Source organism: Cydia fagiglandana, chromosome 18, assembly GCF_963556715.1.
Source record: "Cydia fagiglandana chromosome 18, ilCydFagi1.1, whole genome shotgun sequence".
In the NCBI taxonomy this organism is placed as follows: Eukaryota; Metazoa; Arthropoda; class Insecta; order Lepidoptera; family Tortricidae; genus Cydia; species Cydia fagiglandana.
Window position 1 is genome coordinate 9,466,010 of NC_085949.1, and position 23,783 is coordinate 9,489,792.

Below are 23,783 nucleotides of genomic sequence, written 5' to 3' on the forward strand. Positions count from 1 at the left end.
GAGCGATTACTTAACCTCGTAAGGCCCAAGCTATTTTTAGGACGTTTATCATATCTACCCAACGGCCTAATTTTAGGTACTTATAATAGCGGCCCAGACCTTCTACTTGCTATAAAATCTGAAATTGGCATATTATTAGCTGAAGGAAGGATTAAGGATCGGTACGTGTCAGAAGTGAATGACCTAATTTTAGGACTCTGGGCCGCTAATTGATAAATTAATATAGTTTCTTGGGCCGGAAGGACTACATTTCTGTCCTAAAAATAGGACGTTGGGCCTTACGAGGTTAATCGTATGAACGGGTTACGGCCTAAACTACAAATTTGCGACGATCTGCAAAATTTACTGAATCGTAAAAATAACTTTAAATCAATGATATAAAAAGTTACCTGTAGAAATCGTGCATGGGGAAGGACGTGTACGACGATATCTTATACAAGCACTGGCCGCCGCCGACCGCCTTCTCCACAGCGTCTTGATTGCTAAATATTTTGTTGCCTCGTATTAATGGCGACACGCCAGATGCTAGGCAAAGGCCTGGAAACAATGTGACATTATTAGAAACAATTAAAGAAGTAAAGGGGGTGCTTTCTAAAATACTTAGCAAGTATCCTATCTCTTTTAGAAAACCTTCAAGCGAGCAAATATGTAAATTTACGATCAAATAGGTTAGTAATAAAAATATTCCATTCACATTTTACAATAAATCAACACAAATTGCGTTTTTCATTGAATTATGAAGAAAAGAAGGGATGATCATATAAAAATTAAAAACATAGTGCAGAGCTTCTCTTGGTTATGTCCGAAATGGCAAAAAGTATGTAACGGGCAGCCCAACTTCTGTCTGTAGTTTGACGTTATATCCTTAATTAAACCTGGTAACTATTTATTTATTTAGCCTTTATTGCACAAAAACAATCTTTACAGCACAAAAGGCAGACTTAATGCGATCAGGCATTCTCTACCAGTCAATCTCCTAGCCAATTTCCTACCATTGAATTTAACTTTATAAAAAAATTCATTACTTTTTAGCCAGCCCGTTTAATCTCTACAGTAATCGGCTACACAAAACCTTACTGTCAGACCATCAGAAGCAAAAGAAAAAATAAATAAAGTAACTGCATCTTACCTCCAAATCTGTTGTTAAAGATCTGGTTGTGCTCTAGCGTGGCGGTGGCGTTGTTGGTGATCTCGACGCCGGCCGCGAGCCCGTCGAAGATGCGGTTGCGCCGCAGCACCGGGTGGCTCTGAGTTGAGATCAGCACGCCCGCTTGCGCGTTGCGAAATATGTCGTTCTCCTCCAATACTCCCTGTGTTCACCAAAATAGATAATAGGTTTTAAATTTGGAACTTTCTTTTATTTCTATAAGAGATCATAACTCGAATTCAATTTGTACTTGTACACGTACACGGGGACTTACGAGGCTTTAATGTATTATTTTAATTTAGGGTGTACAATCGGGACTTACCTTTCCTCCATTAAAAATACAAATTCCTCCATCGCGCCCATCAAAAATCTTATTTCTCTTGAGCGTCGGGTTGGAGTCAGTCTTAATCCACACACCCGCCATAGCGTTATCAAAGATCTCGTTCTGTTCTAGCAGCCCCAGGCCTCCGTTGTAGACGAGCACGCCGCCGTTCTGCCCGCCCCAGATCTTGTTGCCGCGGATGACGGGGTTGCTGCCGGTTCGGATTTGAACGCCCGAGTACAGGTGGTTGAAGATGTCGTTATCTTCTAGCTTTCCGTGGCCGTTGTCGTAGAAATACACGCCGACCTGTGAAAAAATAAATACATTAGGCCATGTTCTGTATGTGTGTGTGTAATCACGTGTCAAATTATGTTATTAAGTGGCTTTAGAATCTTTAGATATCAATCTGAGGCAGAGTTGCTTATGCACACTATGTTAAGTAAAAGGGCTATCGCAATATTCACAATCACACTATGAAATATGGAAGGTTTTATATTTCAGGCTATTCAATTCTATATTTGACACTACATACTTTTTAGTAATTGAATCAAATTATTTTTTATAGCAAATATTTTATTCTGCTTTCAACTCTACGAAACAATAGGAAAGGTATTTTGCGCCTAATATTCAACATGCTGCCGCCCCAATGGGTGGTGACTCGAAACAAGGTTGTACGAGTCCTCAAACCATACGCTTGTGTCAGCAGTTGTGGTTGTCTTTAATTCTTCATATTGAATGTGAATCACGGACAGGTCACGGGCGCTGTAACTATTTCCGCCATAAATGGGGCTGGGGCGGGATTCTGCGCTCTGCGACTGCGGTGAAGAGGCTCAAACTGTTGAGCATATTATACAGCGCTGCACTCTGCACTCTTTTCCAGGCCCCCCGGAAGATCTGTATAGATTAACACCTGACGTAAACTTGTGGCTCGGGACCCTGAATGTGGATTTATAATTATTTTATTTAGCTACTTACATATTGTTTGAGAATGTTTATGTATACTACGCCATACGATAAAATGTGAATAACCACGGCGCACACCCGAACGGTGTCTTCGCACCAGCGTGACAATCCTAATAGTCCGGGTACCTGTTTGCCCGAGTGTATGCGGTTGCGGCGCAGCACGGGCGTGGAGCCGGTGGTGATCCAGACGCCGGCGAGCGTGTTGGCGTACACCTCGTTCTCCTCGATCAGCCCCTGGCCCTTCTCGTGCACGTAGATGCCGCCGTGCTGCCCGTGGTGGATCTTGTTGTGCCGGACTATGGGGTCGCTGTTTGTGCGGATCTGTACACAACATTTATTACGTTAATATTGTTGTAAATGTAGATAATATTTTCTAGACTATTTTATACTTGACTGTTATTAATAATTGTCACTAAATTAAAGAAACTACGTAGTGGTAACGATGTATGAGAGGCCTCGTCTCACATTTTGCTTAATGAGAGAGTGAGACGCTATACACACTGGACAAACAAATTGGATACGTGTAATACCATCCTAAGGGATGCATACAGAGCTACTGCGTTTTAACTTTGAATGCAGCAGCAGTGTGACATACAAGAAGTGACGATATGTTTAGTCACAAAACAGTAAGTATTACGAGACTCAAACATAACATGAGTTGGAATAATAGAAGTGCAATTTAAAATGAAAATACCCATACAAGAGTCAAATTCTTCATCGCTCCTTTTAGAATCAAATAATAAGTATAAAGTAAACAAGCAACTAACCTGAATTCCAGCCAAAGCATTCCCATAAATATTATTGTGCTCAATCAGCCCGCGGCCCTCGCCGAATATATACACGCCGCCCTGATGTCCGTTATAAATCTCGTTGCGACGAATGGTCGGGTTGCTGTTGGACGTGATCCACACGCCCGCGAAGTTGTTGGAGTGTATCTTGTTGTCTATGAACTGGCCTAGGCCGGACTCGTGCACGTAGATGCCGCCCGTCTGCCCGTGGTGGATCTCGCAATGTACTACGGTGGGGTTGGCGCCGGCTTTCACTTCGAAACCGGCGATTCTGTTGTTGTGAATGTCATTTGCTTCAAAGTAGCCCTGAAAACAATTTAGCGTTTTGTTAGGAAAATGTAATGTGAGTCTGATTTACATACTGCGTCAAGGTGCACGCATGCGAGTAACATCCTATTACGTTACAGGAGTACATTACTAGTTATGACTTAAGTAAAAGCGTCTATCAACAATCGCGTACGAGGGCCAAGAGAGCGAAATGACCTCTCGCTTGCCTCGTTCGAATCTACAGAGCAGTGCACTAACTTATCATTCGGATACGAGCGAATTTGCGTAACTTATTATTACCACCACCAGCACAGAATAAATAATAGTACTACCGTACAGAAAGGACACTTCCTACAAACCCGAAGTCTGACAGCGGTTCAGGGTCGAATCATGCTATCCCTTTTGGCTATTTAGGGTTGTCAAAATTCAAGTGATTATCTTATCTATGGTCGCGCACGCGAAAGGAAGTCAAGTGGTGCCAACCCTTATAATTGATCGGAGCAATGCTGAGCCGAACGGAGTCGAGTTCGACCGAAGTGAGGAGTGTCTCCCCACTGCCACCAGTAGTAGAACCACTCACCAATCCATTCTCAAATGTGAATATGCCAACGTCACGGCCGTGGTGTATGTGGTTGCGGCGCATGATGGGGTTGGCGAAGTTCTTGACCCAGATGCCGGCGAGCGCGTTGCGCGAGATCTCGTTGTCCTGGTAGGCGCCCTGCGCGTAGTCCGTGACGTAGAGGCCGACGTTCTCGCAGTCGCTGATGTCGCAGTGCTTGATCACCGGGTTGGCGCCCGCTCCGCTCACGCACACCGCCGCACCCACTGACGAAATACCAGTATTAGACATGCATCATAAACCCCGGATGTTAGTGCCCACTAAGGGCTGATTTAGAGTGACATTCCATTTCCAACTGCAGCTGCAATACTGTTCATTTTACTATGGAAATTGACAATGACAGCGACGCGTTTGGAAATGGAATGTCACTCTTAGAGAACTCGCGTGCGAGTGTCATACTATTGCAGGTTTTGATTGGTCGGTTGAATTGGACGTAATCTACAGTCCGCAATGTAACTAAAATCGCATGCGAGTTCGCGCGCCGTCTAAATCAGCCCTTAGAGATGCATCATAAACTCCAGATGTTAGTACCCACTAATATCCATTATTAAATTCCTTTTTTACATTCATATTTCAAGGAGATAATGTAAACTACCTTATATAAGTTTTACAGCTTAGGCTCAGAAGGATATAGGTTTGCACTTTAGCCCATTTCTAAAATCGGACACATACAGAAAATGTGGACTTAAAAATAACTAGTGCAATTCTGAAAGACCGCGCTTTCATCTTGTGGCGGCGGCATGCGTTCAAAGGTTCTATTCAGTACACTGTTCTTCAAGACAATGGCCAGTGGCGTCACTATATCAAATGAGGCCCGTAGCAAATTCATCAAATAGGGGCAGCAATGGGGACCTGTGCTCACGGCCTTTGTCAAAGTGAGGCCCTTGGCATTTTACCACCCTATATTTACGCTACTGACAGTAGCTTTTGTAGTGTTAAGGCCCGTCCATATTGCGCGGTAAGCTATCGAACATTGGCTCGCGCGGCATCCGCGCGATATCGAGACGCGCCTTTAAGTTAGCGGCGAACCTAAAACTAAGTGTCTAGCATACGCGTCGCTAACAAAATAGAATGCAAACTAATCTGGCCGGATTCTTACCCACACTGGCGCTCCGAATAATGCAATGATCAACGGTGGGAGAGCAGTTATCGGAGACCTCCAGGCAGTAGTGCTTGTGGTGTTGCATGGTGCTGGTGGCATCAGGTGAGAACTTCAACGTCATGTGGCCGGCGTAGGCGCGGCTGGCGCCCTCCGCGAACGTCAGTGTCGACTCCGCCTCGCGTTCCAGTACTACTGACTCGGCCACGTTGCCAGCGGCACAACCTGGGATAGATAAGTAGTTATAGTTACATAGCCACACAGTTACAGTACCTGATAGAGGAGTTATTGTAAGTACTGTAACTGTGTGGCTGGGGTTAGCACGATGCCTGGGCAGTAGTTTTGGGTACATAAGAACCATAATTCGATAAAAAATTGCGAATTTAATATTAGCAGGAGAAATGATTATAAATAAATAAATATATACGCTTATTAATATACATGTATAAAGTTATCACCTTATTTCGATTGCAAAGGTTCTCAAATTGTAGGCAAATCTTAGATTTGTTCGAGTCTAAAATCTGGTAAACCAAACTGAATAATGTATATGAAGTTGTATAAAATCTGGTGTACCAAACTAAATATAAGGGTTGACAACTGACATAAAATTAGAGAATAAGCGCTATGGATTATTTTTTCAATTAGTTTAAATCGGTGAACAAATTGATAATTGGATTATTACTCACATCACACGTCATCACGTCAATGTCGACTTTAATTTTGATACAATTGTCTAGAAAATAATATCATAATCTGATTATGAAAATTGATTTTTCTATATAAAGTAATAAACTTAAAACTCAAAAAAAATATTAATTATTTTATATTCTAACATCGTATTGTAATAGTAAAGACAACAATACTCATCATATCACCAAATTTTTTACGGTTCAGCCAATAGAAATGGGGTAAAAAAAGAGTAGCCGGACACTTCTGGCTCAATGTCCAGGGTACGTCGGGCTCAGCACTCACCAATGAGCTGCACATCAGTGTCGATGGCGAGGCACTCCTCCTGGTAGAGCCCCTGGTGCACGAACACGAGCGCGGGCTTGGGCTGCGCGGCGCGGCGGCACGCGCACGGGCCGGCGCCGGCGCCCGCGCATGCGCACGCCGCGCCCGCGCCGCCCGGCGCCACCCCCGCCCCCGCCGCCGCCGCGCCCGCGCCCGCGCACGGCGAGCCGCCGCTGCTGCTGGCCGGCGTCGACCCGCCGCGCTCCTCCACGTACTCCAGAGCGGCCTACAATTATTTTTTCTCAAAAATGGACGGCAAAGTCGACTTTGCCGTTTAAAAAATAGGTCGCGAAGCGCGGAGTTTATGGTCAGTCAAAAATTAAAAAGTTAAAAACATTGCAGTCGCGATTTTGGGACTGCAATGTTGCATACAAATTCCATTATTTGTCGAGTTCCAAACTTTTTAAAAGTTCAAATGGCCATATCAAATGAAGGCACAGGCCCATTAAACAGCCAAACAGATGATTAGTACGGCGACTATTTAGTTGTCTCAAATAGGTTGGCGTATTTTCGGCAGAAAAATACACTTCTATTTTTTTATTAAAAAAATAAAAAGGCGGCAAGGGCTTTTCTCTGTGAAAATATATACGTAAGAACGTTGCTTTTGTAAAATGTTTCTATGATATTTATGTTTCTTGCACCATTTTTGAGAAAAGCACTATATATGACTCGGCTGGAAGGCTACTTGCTGGCTTCGGATTCAATTAAACGGACTCCCAAGGTCGTCCGTTTAAAACGAATCCTCAGCCTGCAAGTAGCTACTTCCGAGCCTCGACAATAATGTACTATATATTAGCATCTTCGGCACTAACACACAGAATAAATAATAGTACTAAGGTACTGAAGACTCGCACTCTAACAAAACGTGTCTGTTACGATCGGGACAGATATGGCCGCTAGGTGGCGACAGCGCCACGCGCGGCTTATGGCTAGCCACCAAAATTGGTGTGGAACACATGTACTTTTTTTTAGCTAGCTTTTGCAAATCGACAAAATCGCGGAGTTAGCCACGCTTGATTGAAAGGGGTCGACGGTACCCGTTTCACCATGGAACGATTGTCATCTGACTGCGACGATTCGCGGTACGTTGCCAGCCCGACGAGTAAATATTGACACGAGGTCCCGTCGTTACGTATCGACCCAGAAATGGATAGAAAATTGTCCACGACTGACACCCGACAATCGTATGTGTGAAATAGGCGCCAGGTATCGGACTATATATTTGCAAATTTTAAATCATTTAAAAACAACAAGTCTATTGTAAACAACCGAGAAGTTGATTCGATCTAGTTTCCGAATGACTAGTGTCGAGAAAACTACATAAAATAGCAAATGTCCCAGCCTCTCTATCGAGCTAAAACCCTATATAAGTTCCATCAAAGCCCTGACTTTCACAGTAAAACCGAGCTGATATTAACCCTTTAACCGCCAGAGTCTGACATATAAGACATTACATATCCAGCTCATTTCGCCACAGTCTGATAAATAATCTGATTTGGTTTTGTACAGCACATTTATAACTCCCGTAACTATGCCAACCTTACTCTGCGTGGTACAATTACTGTCGATGGCGACACGAGCATGCTCGATCAAAAATTGCTGGCGGTTAAAAGATTAATGTCTCACTGAAGGTAAAAAAACTTACTCTAATAGTATTAAAATGCTTGATCCGCGAGTCCTTCTTGGGACGGAAGTTGGGTCGCACGTGGATGCCGTAGTATAGCTGCCTGAAGCTCTCCTTCCACGGGTTCTCGGCGTCGCACTCGTCCGCCGTCATGAACTCGAACTGGCACGGCGCAGTGTGCATCAATGGCATGTCGTATTCAAACACCGATTGGTATAGGCTTTTCCTGTGATCAAATGTTTTTGATTAGTTTTTATACCAGTTTGTGTTGAATGTTTCAATTTTTTTTTGTCAAGGCGTAGATTACGCCTTTTCAGATACACGAATTTCTACATCACCACATATCGACGCTTATCATGAATAGTGACACAAAACAAAATGAAATGCCATTCGACTTTAAGTCTTACCAGTACAAGATAGAATATTAAATGCAATAGCATTTCATTTTTAGTTGTACCACTGTTCATGATAAGCAACGATATGTCTTAATTTAATACCGAGGTATACGTCAGAATCAATGTACGAATTGGTACCGAAAATTTATCGATATACATATTAACCCTTTAGGCGGAGGTTCGCGCCGCGACAGAGAGAAGCGACCAAGACAGAAGACCGCGACCGTCACTTGACGTTAGGCAACATATAAGCGACAGTTCGCGAGGAGACAGAGACAGGCGACAGAGACGCGAGAGTCTTTCTGGCTCGGAGCGAACCTCCACCTTTTGAACGCCATGCATGTCGGGCGCGGCTCGACATCGTGAACCTGTCAGAATGCACAAGGGTTGGTATTGGGCTGCGACTGCGCGCGTCAGTTGACGTTTTTGGCGGTCAAAGGAAGGACGGAATGTCGCTTCCACTGCTGCCACATGGGCCAGCGTTATAAATACAAACATTGTAACATTACCATTCCTAATACATCCGGTAAATATAGCAAGACTGCTTTGCAAAATTGGTTGATAGGACTTACCATAGCTCAGTATCATTGGCGATGGTGTTGAACCGCTTGCAGACCTGCGCCACGCGGCACAGATCGCGTTCAGTGAGGTGCGACAGGATACACAGAAGCACCTCATCGGGCAATTCATACTGGAGGTACTGAGATACGTTGCATACGTCCACGCCTTGTGACAATGATCTACAAAAAAATGTTATTTGTACATATTACAGTTACCAGTGAGTTACACTTACTTTACTAACGGTCGAGCAATGAATTACATTATTTCTTAGTAATGAAGATGACTACAGCTTGCTCTAGAATAGGGTAATAAAGATAATAGGTACTAGCCCTGACTGCATTTTGCAAACATTGTAAATACCTATAAACAACACAATGTTTACAGTTCCTAGAAATCAATTAAAAGGTTTGAGATTACATTTTTATGTATCACACATTAAATTCTACAAGAGAATGAAAATATTTTATCTTGAAATATACATTTGGATTACATACAAATCCCAACTTTCTATAAAAATGCTCTAGCCAGACACGGCAAGGACGAGTTATAATAAAAAAGTATACTAACGTCCTAGGCCTCTTCCTGGCCGGCAGTGAGCAAGTACCCGAAGGCCCGGGCTCATGGTAGGCGGGCGGGCTCTTGCGACGCAGGTCGTACGGACTGTGGTGGCCGGCGGTGGTGGCGGGCGCGGCGGCGGGCACGGGCGGCGAGCCGCCGCCGCCGCTGCCGCTGGGGCCCGCGCAAGCCGTGGCGGCCATGGCACTGCCGGTCACGTTGTTCGGGCACGGGACTGATTCACATGGCTCCGCTGGAAATTAAAAAGGTTGGTGTTTAGGAGGAACTATATTTTAGACAGTTTACAGGCCAAAAGATAGATTTTCTGCTAGATGCTCATGTTAGATAATTACAATGAGATACAATTACAATTAGAAAAGATACAATTAGTCATTACAAATGTTAATATTAACCACATGTCCTATTTTTTCGTCGAGTTGTATACCTAATTTTAAAATTTATTAGAATTGCAAATACCTACCTATTTCTTGAGCAAACAACAACAGAAATATAATATTTTTTTAACAATCACTTAATACTGCATAACACAGTATGGACTAACAAGTTTTATTTGAACATAAATCAGAATTTAATATGTGATGATATGAAAATGGCCATTTACATAAGTTGTGGCTGCATTATGAATGTATGAAAATTTTCAATTGATAGCTGCTGGCATATTCCTAAATTGCCTGCAACTATACATACAACTCATATATTTACCACATATTTTTTACAAATTGACATCACAGATTGAACTTAACAAAAAATAGATTTTACTAATATCCATCGGGTACAATACCTGTATCACTTAAATATTATTGAAAAGGTAAGAATTAACTTATATGAAAAAACATGTTGTTGTTTTTGTTCGAAACAAAGAACACATTCAACTTACTTTTGCTTTATTTCTTGGAAACCTGTTCACCAATAAAACCAAATGCAAAATGGCTGACATCATGTTTTCAGTGTTTTGTTCCTACTGTTGTATTATGTTTTTATTATGATTGTTATAAAAATGATTCTAGGCTAGAAGACTCTGCTAGCAAAACTATTTTATCATTACTTAAAAAAAAACTTGTCAAGCTAAATTTGTACTGGCAAACTTTCAGATTAGTGGTCTGGTCATTATAACCAACAGCTATAAATGCTTACTCAAACCTTGCTGATTCTTTTCCATTCACCCTACTTTGGAAAACTTTTAGTAATAGCAGTGGGTGATGGGCATTTTTTTACTGTTATGTATTGTTAGGTTTTCCCAGAAATTTTAGGTTATCTCACTAAGAATCATGAGTACTATTGATTCTACTAGAGAACAAAAAAGTGTCTGGGAACTTACAACAATAAAACACCCAGATTTATGTTTTTGTCTTCATTTAACTTAAAATTATCTTGATAAAAATAAACTTCCCCTCTCCAGATTACCCCTAGGGGTCTTAAATGTTTAAACAAGTTTTTTTAAATCTTATTTTGTGTAGATTAGAAACTATTTACATGTTAAGTTTTGATTTCAAAACAATATATTCAAATAGGGCATTCCAGACAAACCATTTATAAAAAATAAATAAGCTAAGGTAAGATGTGGCAGGGTGTTATCTAAAATGTTTCTAAAACAGACAGTTGTGAACCATTTGAAATAAAATGACACCGACCAAACTGACCTACCTCAATCTAATGTACCTTGAAAATTTCTAACTTTGTATTTAATACATTAACTTAAAATTTTAGGTTAACATGGATTTCTCTATTTCATCAGGTAAACTGCCTTAATTAACATTTGACACATTTTTATGCTAGTATCTATGGGGGGCAATATTAATCAATCAATTCCCACTGACTGTCTTATGGTTGTCACCAAAGAGCCTTACCCCCTTATTCATAAACATTTACTAAAGTTGACAAGCCAATAATAATTGTTTGTCCTTTTCCAATGTATTGGTATCATGGAAAGGGACAAACGATTATAATCGGCTTGTCAACTTTAGTAAGCATTTATGAATAATGGGGTTAGAATTTAATTCCAAATTAAAAACTTCAAGGTACTTCTGACCAACAATGGGCCAGAGGGATGGGATGGGGGGTTAACCTGTCCGATCCCACAACCCATATACCTACGCCTTATAATTACACCACATATTTGTGCCCTTGGGATCGGACAGATTAAAGGAGGTTGCTGAAGAAAATCCTGGAATATTATAGTAGGTATCATTGAAGCTGGAGATAATTACCTCTATAACAGCCCCATCACCCCTATAAATAAAACAACTATACAGGGGGTAACAAAATAGGAACCTGAAATGGTAAGAGTGCGCACATGTGCAATGCTAGAATTGAACATCTCATAGTTTGACTAATTGTAAGTTTGATGTACAACTAACAATTGTGTCGCTTAACTTCAAACTCGGGTAAATCCATTGGACCCTTTCAGCAAATATCTACCCTATTACGTTTTCTTAATACCAAAATCGCATAAACTGACAGATGGATTTACCCCAGTTTGAAGTTAAGCGACTCAATTCTACACCTTTTCTTTTATACACATTATTAATGGTTTCATTGACATATAAAACTATATACTTATCGTTATTTGCGGTATCTTATCACTTGGGTCAAAGAAAATACAATATGTAATTATGTAAATAAAATAAGTATGGTACGTAAGTGCCTCAATCTAGATGACTTCAGAATACATGATTTCAAATCAACGAAAACAGCCTTGTATGTTTTCGTTTAGTATGCCAACAGAAAAATGTAGTTCCGTATTTTGCCAACTTAGGCTCGTTTTAGAAAACAGCTGTTTCATCATATGTGCAAAATAAGTTTTCGACTACTAAATCAATACTCATATTGCGCAAAATGTCACTGAAATGCGCTATTCAATATCATCGACAGACATTCGTACATTGAAACTAAGAATTAGCATGCCAATCAACAGACGGGAACAATGACCAACGATTTAAATATTTTCAGCGAGACACCGTGAGAGATTTTCGCACAATTGCAAAATATGGAAAATTGACTTGCGCTAGCAGAAACTGTTTGGTATCGTCGTGGCAAAATATTAACACTTGAGTACCAATAGTTTTAACAATGAAATTAAACATCGCTCATTTGTGAAAATGTCGATAATGACCCGTTCATACGGATTGGGGCGACATCGGCCGACCCGGATTACTTACTCGATTGCGTCCTAGAAGGCAATGGTATGCGATGTCCGCCTTTTCTTCGCGATCTGCGAACGTAAGAACGCGAAGAGGAAAACGAGGCACTAGGCATTATTCCTTTTAATACTTATTTTCACTAGAATTCAGCACTAAACAAAGGAGACACCCGCACCAACACCGTCGGCCATTTTCTGTTTAGATTAGATTGGTAAAACGAAACGGGAAATAGAGATTACACCACATCAGTGACTGCTAAACTAATGTATTTAAGATTTACAAACAAAACACTAATCACTGATACTAAAATGATAACTGTTAACTCATAAAAATCATTATTTAAATGAATTATACTAAAAATCCGCTCTACCCTAGCCGAGCTACGGGCGACTCGACTCTGCTCGAGCAAAATATGGCGGATTTAAAGATGGCGGCCATCACACTAGCGCCATCTTCATTCTAATGACAATAGTAAAGATTTTTTTTACTATGCGCTCAAAATAAATAAACGATTTTTATTTTTAGGTAATACTGCTGTAAATCATATAACGTACTGAATTACTTTGATTTCCATAAAATAATGTATTAACAAACAGTTCACATTTATTCTAGGGGGCTACCCAAACTTCGAGAATGCAAGATCATTATACCCTGTCGCTCTCTATTAAAGTGACAGAGAGCGAGATACCTACATCATGCCTACATCTACTTTTAAGTTCATTGCAGGGTCTGCGGGGTGCTTCCAATGTCCAACTGTCAAATAATTAAAAAAAAAACTTAAGTTGAAAAATCAACACAGACAGTAGAACACCTTTTACAGGTTTTCCTTTTCTTTTCTTGCTATTTTTATCAGTTTTATAATACACTAAAAATAAAATTATATAAAGACTTTTACCATGTCTTCAATTGAATTTTTGGAACAAAATTCATGTACGTTTTCAGTGCTGGCTTGCATTTTTCTAACGTTCTCATATGTCGCTAGTTTATACGTTTGGAAAACCAAATTGAGCAGGTAAGTGACGACCTGGGTATAATTGGCATATGCATTCTTAAAAGGTTCTTTATATGGGTTTATTCTCCTTCCAGAGACCATCCTTCGACGATAAAACGAAGGTTTTTCAGTGTATCATGCATGATGCTTCTGGCCCCTTTCTTCACTCAATATTTTTTCACTGAAGATACTACAAGGCTCGGGGACGTATACGACCACTTAGGGCTTCGTACTTCAGGGCTTTTTAGTGCCTCTATCTTGCCATTACTTCTAACGGCTATTTTATTTTTGGGACCTCTGACTATGCAGTTTTTATCAGGCATCTGGAAACTATATGCAGGTAAATATTGACATATTTATTACTCTGTTCTATGCAGTTCTGAAACAAAGCAAATATTTCCTAAGATACCTTGAAAAAAATAAATTATTGACCCACAAAAAAACAACATAATAATAACATTCAGTATGTAAGTACCTTCAGATCCACTGTGCAGGCTTCGTCATCATACAGATAGTTCATCCACATCAGGTCAGGTTAGGTCAGATTCCTTGATGGTAATGTTACTAATAGGCTATTATGAGGCCAATTTAGTTAGTAGTATCAAAAAATAATTTGTTATTATAAATTTTATATGGAATTAGTAAATTATTGTAACATTTTTTGGTACCTAATTATGTTAAAAATACAATCTAAACCATCAAAATTTGTAAATTGTACTTGTAGAGCCTGTGTACTGGGTATCCAGCTGGCAGGATTGGGTTTGGGTGAGGAACCACTTCATGGCACCGCTCAGCGAAGAATGGGTCTTCCGGGCCTGCATGATGCCACTATTACTACAATGCTTGGACCCATTGACAGCAGTTTTCACAGGCCCATTGCTATTTGGTGTTGGTGAGTTGTTTTATATCTAAATTATTATTGGTAATGGGGTTGAGAATTGCCTAAAGCTAATTACACACACAAGTTCTTTATGCTAATTTCCCTTAGCATTGCTGGTTAAACACATTTATTTTACTTAAGAGGGAAGTATAGCTACTGACAAAAGTAACTTTTTTCATACAAAATCCATTTTGGGAGAAAAACATTTCCACTAACTAAATCTAAACATATCACTTTTGATATAGATCACTTCAGCATAATATATTCTAGGTTTATAGGTTTTACTTTTTTGAAAAACTAAAAAAGATTTAGTATTGCAAGTTTTGAAAAGAGGAAATCCTATAAACCTAGTTTTTCATTGTGTCAACAACATACAAAAAATCATGGAGAATGGAAAATATTTAGAAATGGAAAACTGTTTTCTCTTTTTGTATGAACAATCATGTGCTATACTTCCCTTTTAATAGGCACACAGTAGTTTAAAATCAATACAAGTAAAAAGTTATGACATTTAAGGAGCCAGGACCACACATACAAAATAAAAACAAAAGATGACTCTTATATGGATAATAGGTACCTGCTTGTGTGCATATAAGTAATGATTTTTATCCCAGGTGTTACCCTTCATGTAGATTGAGTGAATCTTAAATCAAAAATTTGGCTTCATAGCCTTTGACTTTGGGTGTGTCCACAGAAAATACATGAACCCAATTGCTGAATATGACAAATGTTTAATTTTTATCCTCATTGATTTGTAGCTAATTGAAGTATGAACTTTAAATCATAACCACATTAAACTTGTACAGAAACTAACTAAAGTTACTTACAAACTTTGTTTGTTTTGTTCCATAAAAATTCCTTAATAATCATGCTGTTTCCTGGCTGTATAATAAATATTCGGAATAGTAGATTCTGCATAAAAACAGCAACACTCCTAACTGTACTTTACTTACTTACTTACTTAATGGCGCAACGACCCAAAATGAGTCTTGGCCTCCGACATGAGTACACGCCAGTTGTCTCGATCCTGCGCCATCTCCCGTCAGTTATCGGCATGGAGATCGCGCAAGTCCGCTTCAACCGCAACGCCCCAGCGGTACCTGGGACGTCCGATCGGCCTCCGCCCTACCGGGCGTCCCAGGTATGCCCTCTTAACTGTACTTTGGTGGTCCTTATGTTACAAAAGGCATAAGGTCCACCATTTAACAGTGTGGGCGATGGTACAACCAACTGGTGTATTGTTTTGCTAAGGATGCAATCAAGCAAATTGTTTACGTTTGAATAATAATTTTCAGCTCACTTCCACCACATGTTTGAGCAGCTTAAGGCCGGGTTTGAGTTTAAAACAGCATTAATGATCTCAAGTAAGTATTATTTATGATGAAAAAATATCTTAACAACTTTTATTAAATTAAAAAAAAAATCAAAACACTCACCTCACACCTGTTAATACTCACTCATTCACGTCACGTCATGGAGTCTTTAATATGAAATATGAAACATAATTTAAATTTTCTTTTTCCAGCTTTCCAGTTCATGTATACAAGTTTGTTTGGAGCATATTCTGCATACCTTTTTGTCAGAACTAGTAAGTTTGTTGTTTTACAATACCTATAACTAAATCTTTCAATATGTCGTGAGGTATCCAAATAGAATATTGCAATAAAAAAATATTGGACACCATTAATAAATTTTTTGTGATCAGCGACATGGGCTTCGTGAAGTGGACACAAACAGAGGGGCTACCGCGAAAACCGAAATTCGCAAATGGCGGGGATTTTTCTCTTTTACTCCAAAGAAGGCGTAATAAGAGTGATAGAGAAAGATGCCCGCAATTTGCGAACTTCTATTTTCGCGGTTACAACCCAGAAATCGGCTACAGGCTTCGTCACCTACCAACAAATTATGTAATCCGCAACATATTCTGTCAATACTTTCCACTATAGATCGTTTTTTTTAGCATTAGACATAAGGTAAACAATCTTGATGTGTATTTTAATTGAAAAACACATTTTAAAAATAAGTTACGGCAAATATTGTAACAATTATGAATCTAATACGATCATTTATATTCTTCTGCTTTCATAAGTAATAGTTTTTGATTTAAAAAAGCGCTTTTCAATTAAAAGACATGTCAAGATCGCTTACCTTCTTGCAAGTTCTTTCTAATGCAAAAAAAACGAACTACAACTTTAATAGATTTTTCAAATCTACTTGATGTTTAACTGTTCACAAGTTCCACAACCTTCATTTGAAATAAACCTAAACAGGAGTATAAGTACCTATCCAGCTAGATTTTAATTATCCTTCTAAGGCCCAGCCGTACAAATGTAAATTCAAAATTTGAACCTTTAGCGTAGGAAATAGAGTGGATTTTCAGTTGTTTAAAAACTGAACGATACCAAGCAAAAGCAACTCTGTTGCAATCGAATATGATTTAATTTTCATTGAACTGAATAAGTCCTATAGGTAGCACCTTGGGTCTTAAAACGTTAATATTTTTTTGTTTTCAGGACACTTCATGGCCCCACTAGTCGCACATATGTTCTGCAACCACATGGGGTTCCCCAACTTCGGCGAGATCGGCCAGTTCCCCCCTCTACAGCGAATCACGATCGTCTTCAACTTCCTTTTGGGCTTCGTCTTGTGGTGCTACCTCCTCACGCCTATGACCAGCCCCGATATCTACGATAATAGATTGTACTCTGAAACGTGAAGTTGTAATTCGTAAGTTTTCATCGTTCATTCTCAATTTCTGTATTAGTAGGATAAGTGGACGAGTTTACGGAGATTGAATAATTTTACGGTTTAGACTCACTTGTTTTTAGTCACTCGCGCGACATGCGATATGTTATGTGTGTGTGTGTGTATGTTTTGTTGCGCGAGCCGCAGTACGCGATACACGGCCGTCGTGAACGTTGCTCGCACTGTTAGTGCTTGAGAAAGGAGACCTAGGCTCTCCGAAACATGTCGCGCGAGTGATTAAAAACAAGTGAGTCTAAACCGTAAAATTATTCAATGTTAGTATGTCTCACAACAGCTTAAATTCGAGTTTACGGAGAGGTGGCCTTCCGGTCGGTAATTTTCGAAACAAGTGCAATGAAGTTGAAATATATCAGTGTTACATATAGAGCGTTTTTTGAAACAACTAGCCATATTGTGCGAGGTGATTAGGTAGGCCATACTGAACAACTTTTTCTATGGGACCAACTCCGAAATCACAAAAATATTTTGGCCGTTTCATACACTTTGGTCGAGTGGATGTCGACGCGACGTTTTCTATGGGAAGGCCAATTTTTTTTGGGATTTCGGGGTTGGTCCCATAGAAAAAGTTGTTCACTATGACCTACCTATATAATCACCTTGCACTATATGGCTAGTTGTCCAATAAACGCCCTGTATATGTGCGCGTGCTTTTGATAATATGACCACATATGTGACGTTATCCATGAAAAGGGACCTTATTGTCGATGGCGCTTACGCCATTATTAACGATGCTCCGATATAAATACAATGCCGCGCGGCGCTGTGCGGCGTAAGCGCCATCTACAATAAGGTCCCTTTTCATAGATAGTGCCCCATATAAAGAACTTATAAGGAAAATGTGACGTCCCACGGGTAAAGGTACCTTATGGCGGCTGGCGCTTACGCTATTATTAACGCCGCTCCCATATTATTGCAGCGCTATACGAAGTAAGCGCCAGCCGCCATAAGGTACCTTTTGCCGTGGAACGTCACAAATATTTACAAAACAATTATATACCTAATCAATATGATATAGGTTTACAAGTGGCTGGGTACTGTAAGTGCTTATACTTGCTTTTGACTTGACGGTCTCGTTCTACGTAAGTATTGTTATTAATTTTATAATTGGGAAAGAAACTTCCCAAATGTGTTTTCTTTGTCATATTTTATTTTGTATTGTTTATTTGTTTTATTTTTGACAGTATTTTGTAACACAGTGTCAGTTTGTATGGTATTTAGTTATAGACAATTATTACTATCACAATGTGACTAACCTATTGCACTAAAACTATCTAGATGTATAAATTCACAATATTGCTCATTAGATGATTATAAAGATTGCTCTAAATTTCATGTTATACTTAGTTTTAAGATGGTAGTCGCCTCTAAAATACCTACAAAAGAAGTGCCTACCGCAATCTTGCTCGTCATTCATTGCCATCACAAACATTTCCTGGCTTCAAAAACAGTTTTTCTCTACGACACTGATAAAAATGATACAATGGGAGATGGGCGACTTATCACTATGACTGTTTCTTCAATAGTACAGTACAATAGAATCCGCTTATAATGACATCGAAGGGAAGTGACAAACACGTCATACTAAGCGGATGTCATATAAAGCATAGTTGATTAACTTCTTATTTTTGCAATTTTTTCCAAATTAATCTCAAATGGCTTTATGAGAGATGAGTTTTATTAACCTTGTACAAATTATTAACTTTCACTGAGAATCAAAACTAAAACAACTTATACGCCACGCACGCACCTAACGTCCTCGCAGGGAAAAACGTGGGGACGGCCGCGAAAACCAGCGAATGTGTCAGTATAACCGGACATAATTTCATAAAATTAGGATTTGTACGTCATAGTATAAGCGAAGTCATCTTATCCGACTATGTCACAAAGACTTTTATATGAAAACCAAACTTCGCACAGTAATTGCGTCATAGTAAGCGGTTGGTCAGTATAAGCGGAGTCATAATAAACGGATTCCACTGTATTATAAATATTAGACACATGAAATCGCATCATTCGGACCAAGCTAAAGAGAAAATGAACGTAGTGATGTATTAGGACCTCAAAACAGTGGCAGAGAGAAGAACGGAATGGCGGTTATTCCACAAAAGCCTATATAAGAATTATGATGATGATAATGATGAAAATAGCATATTTGTGAATCGTACTAAGTTATTTAGACTTATATCAACGATGTTGCGGGTATTCATTTACACAGTAGAGTACGCTAGCACCTCTAACCAGTATTTTATCCTCCTCGATGATTCAATGCAATAGTGACCTACGATCTATTGATCACAGCCAAAGGCTTATTTATTTTAGAAGATGTATAAAATCCAAGAAAACCGTGTCACCGTGTTTGACAGCCGAACTAAATAGCGTTTTACGACCCCATATTTTGTTACCGCATTACACACACAAGACAGGACAGGGTCGAACAGGGGCATCTACAGTCGCCATCAGATATATCGGAGCGGCCAAGGTGTTCACAATATCTGAACAAAGCACTCTAACGCCTTGACAATAGAGGCGTGCTCAGATATTTGTGAGCACCTTGGCCGCTCCGATATATCTGATGGCGACTGTACATCAGCTGTTAAATTCGAGTTACGCGCATTTTCTTAGACTTTATACCTCTTCTACCACCATAACTGTTTGCTAAACTGAAATTACCTATATGAAAAGGGCTTTACAAAATTGAGTGCTTATTAGTTTAAAGAAAAGGTTTTAAATAGTGATCCAAAAGATTCGAGCCTTTTAGCTCTTTTTAGGGTTCCGTACCCAAAGGGTAAAACGGGACCCTATTACTAAGACTTCGCTGTCCGTCCGTCCGTCCGTCCGTCTGTCACCAGGCTGTATCTCACGAACCGTGATAGCTAGACAGTTGAAATTTTCACAGATGATGTATTTCTGTTGCCGCTATAACAACAAATACTAAAAACAGAATAAAATAAAGATTTAAATGGGGCTCCCATACAACAAACGTGATTTTTGACCAAAGTTAAGCAACGTCGGGAGGGGTCAGTACTTGGATGGGTGACCGTTTTTTTTTTGCCTTTTTTTTTTTTTTGCTTTATGGTACGGAACCCTTCGTGCGCGAGTCAGACTCGCACTTGCCCGGTTTTTTTAGGGCTCGTCTCATCTCTTGAAACCTAAAAGCCTTTTCTATTTAATTAGCAAAATAGGCTTTTAGGCGTCAAGAGATGAGGCGAGCCCTAAAAAAAAGATAACGGGCTCGAGTCTTTTGGATCACTATTTTTAAATGGGGTTGACAACTGTAAAAGGTTTCTATAGGTGACGCCCGCATAGGTTTCCTTTTTCTAGTTTTGTTCTATGTGATTTGGTACTATTTTATACGATTGACGGGTAACACCTATGCTGGCACTATGTGTATACTTCGACCGGCCAACCCCATTTAAAGTAAGGGACTGCGTTAAGACAAATGAGCAACTAATTAGTGGTAACTATTAAAAAAAAAAAGATTATTCTGTAGCTCAACCTCAGTCTCCCACTGCACTTAGGTTTATGTTTTGTTGTGCCATAGACTAGCCCACAACTTTGCAGGGTCACTTGAAATGTTTATATGTAGGTTATTGTTTCAGTACATTTAACTTGTTCTAGTCTAACTCGCGATTCTAATATGTAAAGGTAACTCCACACCTGTGTACTTTCCTCTACTTGCGTTTTTTTTGCCATAGCGCATGTCCTAAAGCTGCGTGCGATTCTAATATTGAACGCTGAGATGCTTAATTAAAATACGAAAGCGCAATGGTGTGAACTTACCTTATAGAAACGGAACTTTGTTGTACATTCGATAGTGAACTTTATGCCACTAGTATAAGGTTTAATTTTGTACGTTACCCAATACATATAGAAGTAACATGCCAGGCGCGTTACCGAAATATGTCAATGCCACAATTCTTCGTAAGTCTTAGCTAAACATTTTTATCAATTTTAACTCTTCCGACCACAGAAAGTAACATTTTTGTGCTTCCGACTATATTAATTTAAAATACACTTTAACAAGTCATATCCTCATAGACTAGACAGAGTCCAAAACATACCTTTTAGCTATATTTTTCTTTTCAGGGTATCTAAATATTTTAATTTTCTTTTACCATTACGACTGCTTGTTTTGTTATAACCAAGAGTTATTAATAGTGGAAAAGATGTGAAGTCTAAGAAAAATTAGTGCTTCGAATTAGATACGGCCCCTTACAATGTGCGGTAATCTTGGTTGTCAAAAGTTGAAGTTATCACAAAACATATACCGCTATATAGCGTCATCATAATCTAGCTCGTTAGTCAACCTCGGAGACATGATTTTTTCTCATACAGTATACATTTTTTTTACTATAAATAATTCTATGATATTATCTTACACCGTGGCTAAAGGCAATGAAGAAGAGTGTTAATGCAGTGAGTTAATTAATGTAATTTAACTAGTCATTTTTAAAACTTAGATATTAACAATTCTAATATATCATTGATGTTTCTGAATGTAAATATAGTTAGCTCACTTCAACAAATCACACAATTCCGATCAATAAATGAGACTCATACCATTTTCACCACACAGGGGGCCGATTTTTGAATTTCGAACGCTCGATTTCGTCACTCGAAAGTTGATGGAAAACGGCGAAATGCTAATTTTTGAAATACGAGCGATCGAAATCTGGAATCTAGTGGTGTTAACCACTCGATTTCAATTCTATTAGTAGAATTTAAGTGCCTAGTATTGGAGATATTATTTAACGAAATACACGAAATCGAGTGGTCGAAATTCAAAAATCGGCTCCCAGCTTGTAAAGGCTCTCTTTATACTTCTGAAATACTGATGGTGATGCGAAAGTTACATTTTATCCTCAAGAGTAGCAAACTAATCTACCTAATGCAAAATTTTGAGTTGTTTCTTCAAGTAGGCTGCTTACCTACTCGCGTTGGTGTGGTGAAATTTTTTGTCTTTCATTTGGGAGTAAAGTTTGTTTAACACATTCAGTGCCAACGCGTGCTATAGGCGCTACGAGCGTAGCCGATTAGCTACATGGGAAAATGTATATGTAGCGAAAAGCGACTTTGGATTTGGACAGAGCGTCCGTTTGGCGGGTTGCTGGCAGTGAATATGTTAAAGATCGGTTTTCCTAGGATAGCGGTGCCGTCATATAGCGGCCGTCTCCATACTAAATAATACGGCTAAATATTGATGTCGCAGTATTTGTATGGAGACGGCCGCTATATGACGGCACCGCTATCCTAGGAAACTAGAGCATAACCCTCGTGCCTTGAAACCGTTCAGTTGGTTCAGTTTTGGAACCTTTCGTTCGTTCGGGTATAAATATTAGCACAACGGGTTAAACAACTTTGTCCCTCATGAAGCCGATTGTATAGATCCTAAACTCAAAAAGGTTAAGTCGTGTTATTACTAAGTTTTAGTATGCCACAACATGATCAAATTATTGTTATATTTATAAACACTACACTGTACATTTTGAAAATAAATCTTTTTCTTTTTTTAGCTCAGAGTATTATTTCGTAACATCAGTTTGATATTGGTTGTACCTACTTTGGAAGAAACTCTCGCCAGGGAACAGGGTTCTAGGTTAAATGAAACACGTGTATAAACAATTAATTAATTTGATTTTATACACATAATAACTGAGTTTACACTTGTATTAGCGGACTGGACGCACGCGACCGGCGGCGCGGCAAATCAAGGCCCTTCATACATTTGGTCGAGCTATTGTATTATGGCCCCTGTACACAATGGGCCTGCGCCGGGTGTGATCCTCCACAGCCGGACCACCTCGTCCGATTGCACTCAGTTTTTAATGGCGAAATGTACCTCTAATGTACTTCATGTACCTCGTCGGAAATTGAACGTACCTCTGTAGTTTGGCAGATATATGCGTTAAAAAGGGGTCCGGCTGGCTGGGGAGTAAAATCTGCAGCCGGAACACGCCTGGATCCGATCATATCTATTATTTTGAGATATAATTTAAATATCAGATGAACGTACCTGTTACGTACCTCCGAAGAAATCGTTTTTTTATTTAAAAAATGGTCTCATAAATGAATTTTCATACATTTCATTTTTTGAGTATACGCGTAAGCGCCTGTCAAAAAATAATAGCAACATAGTAGAAAACAAATGTATTCAATTCGGGCAAGTCGTCTAACGTGTCAACTAGATACAAATGTGGGTGGTTATAGGGAGTGTTTTAAACCGACACGAGTTTAGTTAGTAGTCTTTTTCATTAGCATAGTCTTTTTCATTTCATTTTAGTCATTTGCATAGTTTTTGTGTAATAAATTTTTGAAGATCGTGTTTTAGGCCCCCGGATTTTACGAAAAACGTTAATAATTTGCAAATTATTTTGTAAACTTTCCGTTGTTTAGTGCTATTGGATAAACCATTCAAAGACGCAAATTAAGTGGCAATTGTGACTTCTCTAGGTATATTGGTTATAAAGATATTAATGAATTTAATGTTTTTGGTTTTCATTTTTTTTCTTCCATATTCCGCCGTAGTAGGAGCCCATATTTGTATGACAGCTTCATTTATATGTCTTCTATCCACCCTATTTTTTACAAGACCTAATTCCGTGAAACATTCAAGTAATCATCGAAACACTATATC

General features: G+C 39.3%; 2 protein-coding genes across 3 annotated transcripts in view; one reads left to right on the forward strand and one right to left on the reverse strand.

Annotated features, from left to right (window-relative positions):
• LOC134673527 (F-box only protein 11) overlaps positions 1–12,916 on the reverse strand; it is a 338,938-nt gene extending 326,022 nt beyond the window's left edge. For both annotated transcript variants that reach the window (XM_063531526.1, XM_063531525.1), the window contains exons 1-12: positions 12,531–12,916; positions 9,364–9,604; positions 8,808–8,975; positions 7,862–8,066; positions 6,178–6,442; positions 5,206–5,430; positions 4,068–4,312; positions 3,200–3,526; positions 2,559–2,753; positions 1,470–1,775; positions 1,130–1,310; positions 390–537 (exon numbers count right to left, since the gene is read on the reverse strand). In XM_063531526.1, the coding sequence (XP_063387596.1) occupies positions 390–537; positions 1,130–1,310; positions 1,470–1,775; positions 2,559–2,753; positions 3,200–3,526; positions 4,068–4,312; positions 5,206–5,430; positions 6,178–6,442; positions 7,862–8,066; positions 8,808–8,975; positions 9,364–9,604; positions 12,531–12,627 (2,603 nt within the window). In that variant the 5' untranslated portion in view covers positions 12,628–12,916. The remainder of the gene's footprint in view (positions 1–389; positions 538–1,129; positions 1,311–1,469; positions 1,776–2,558; positions 2,754–3,199; positions 3,527–4,067; positions 4,313–5,205; positions 5,431–6,177; positions 6,443–7,861; positions 8,067–8,807; positions 8,976–9,363; positions 9,605–12,530) is intronic.
• A 359-nt stretch (positions 12,917–13,275) lies between these two features.
• LOC134673209 (CAAX prenyl protease 2) lies at positions 13,276–19,676 on the forward strand. Its single transcript, XM_063531157.1, has 6 exons — positions 13,276–13,524; positions 13,599–13,843; positions 14,228–14,395; positions 15,679–15,747; positions 15,909–15,971; positions 16,897–19,676. The coding sequence occupies exons 1-6, from the start codon at positions 13,409–13,411 to the stop codon at positions 17,097–17,099; spliced, it is 864 nt and encodes a 287-aa protein (XP_063387227.1). The 5' UTR covers positions 13,276–13,408; the 3' UTR covers positions 17,100–19,676.
• The last annotated feature ends 4,107 nt before the right edge of the window (positions 19,677–23,783 follow it).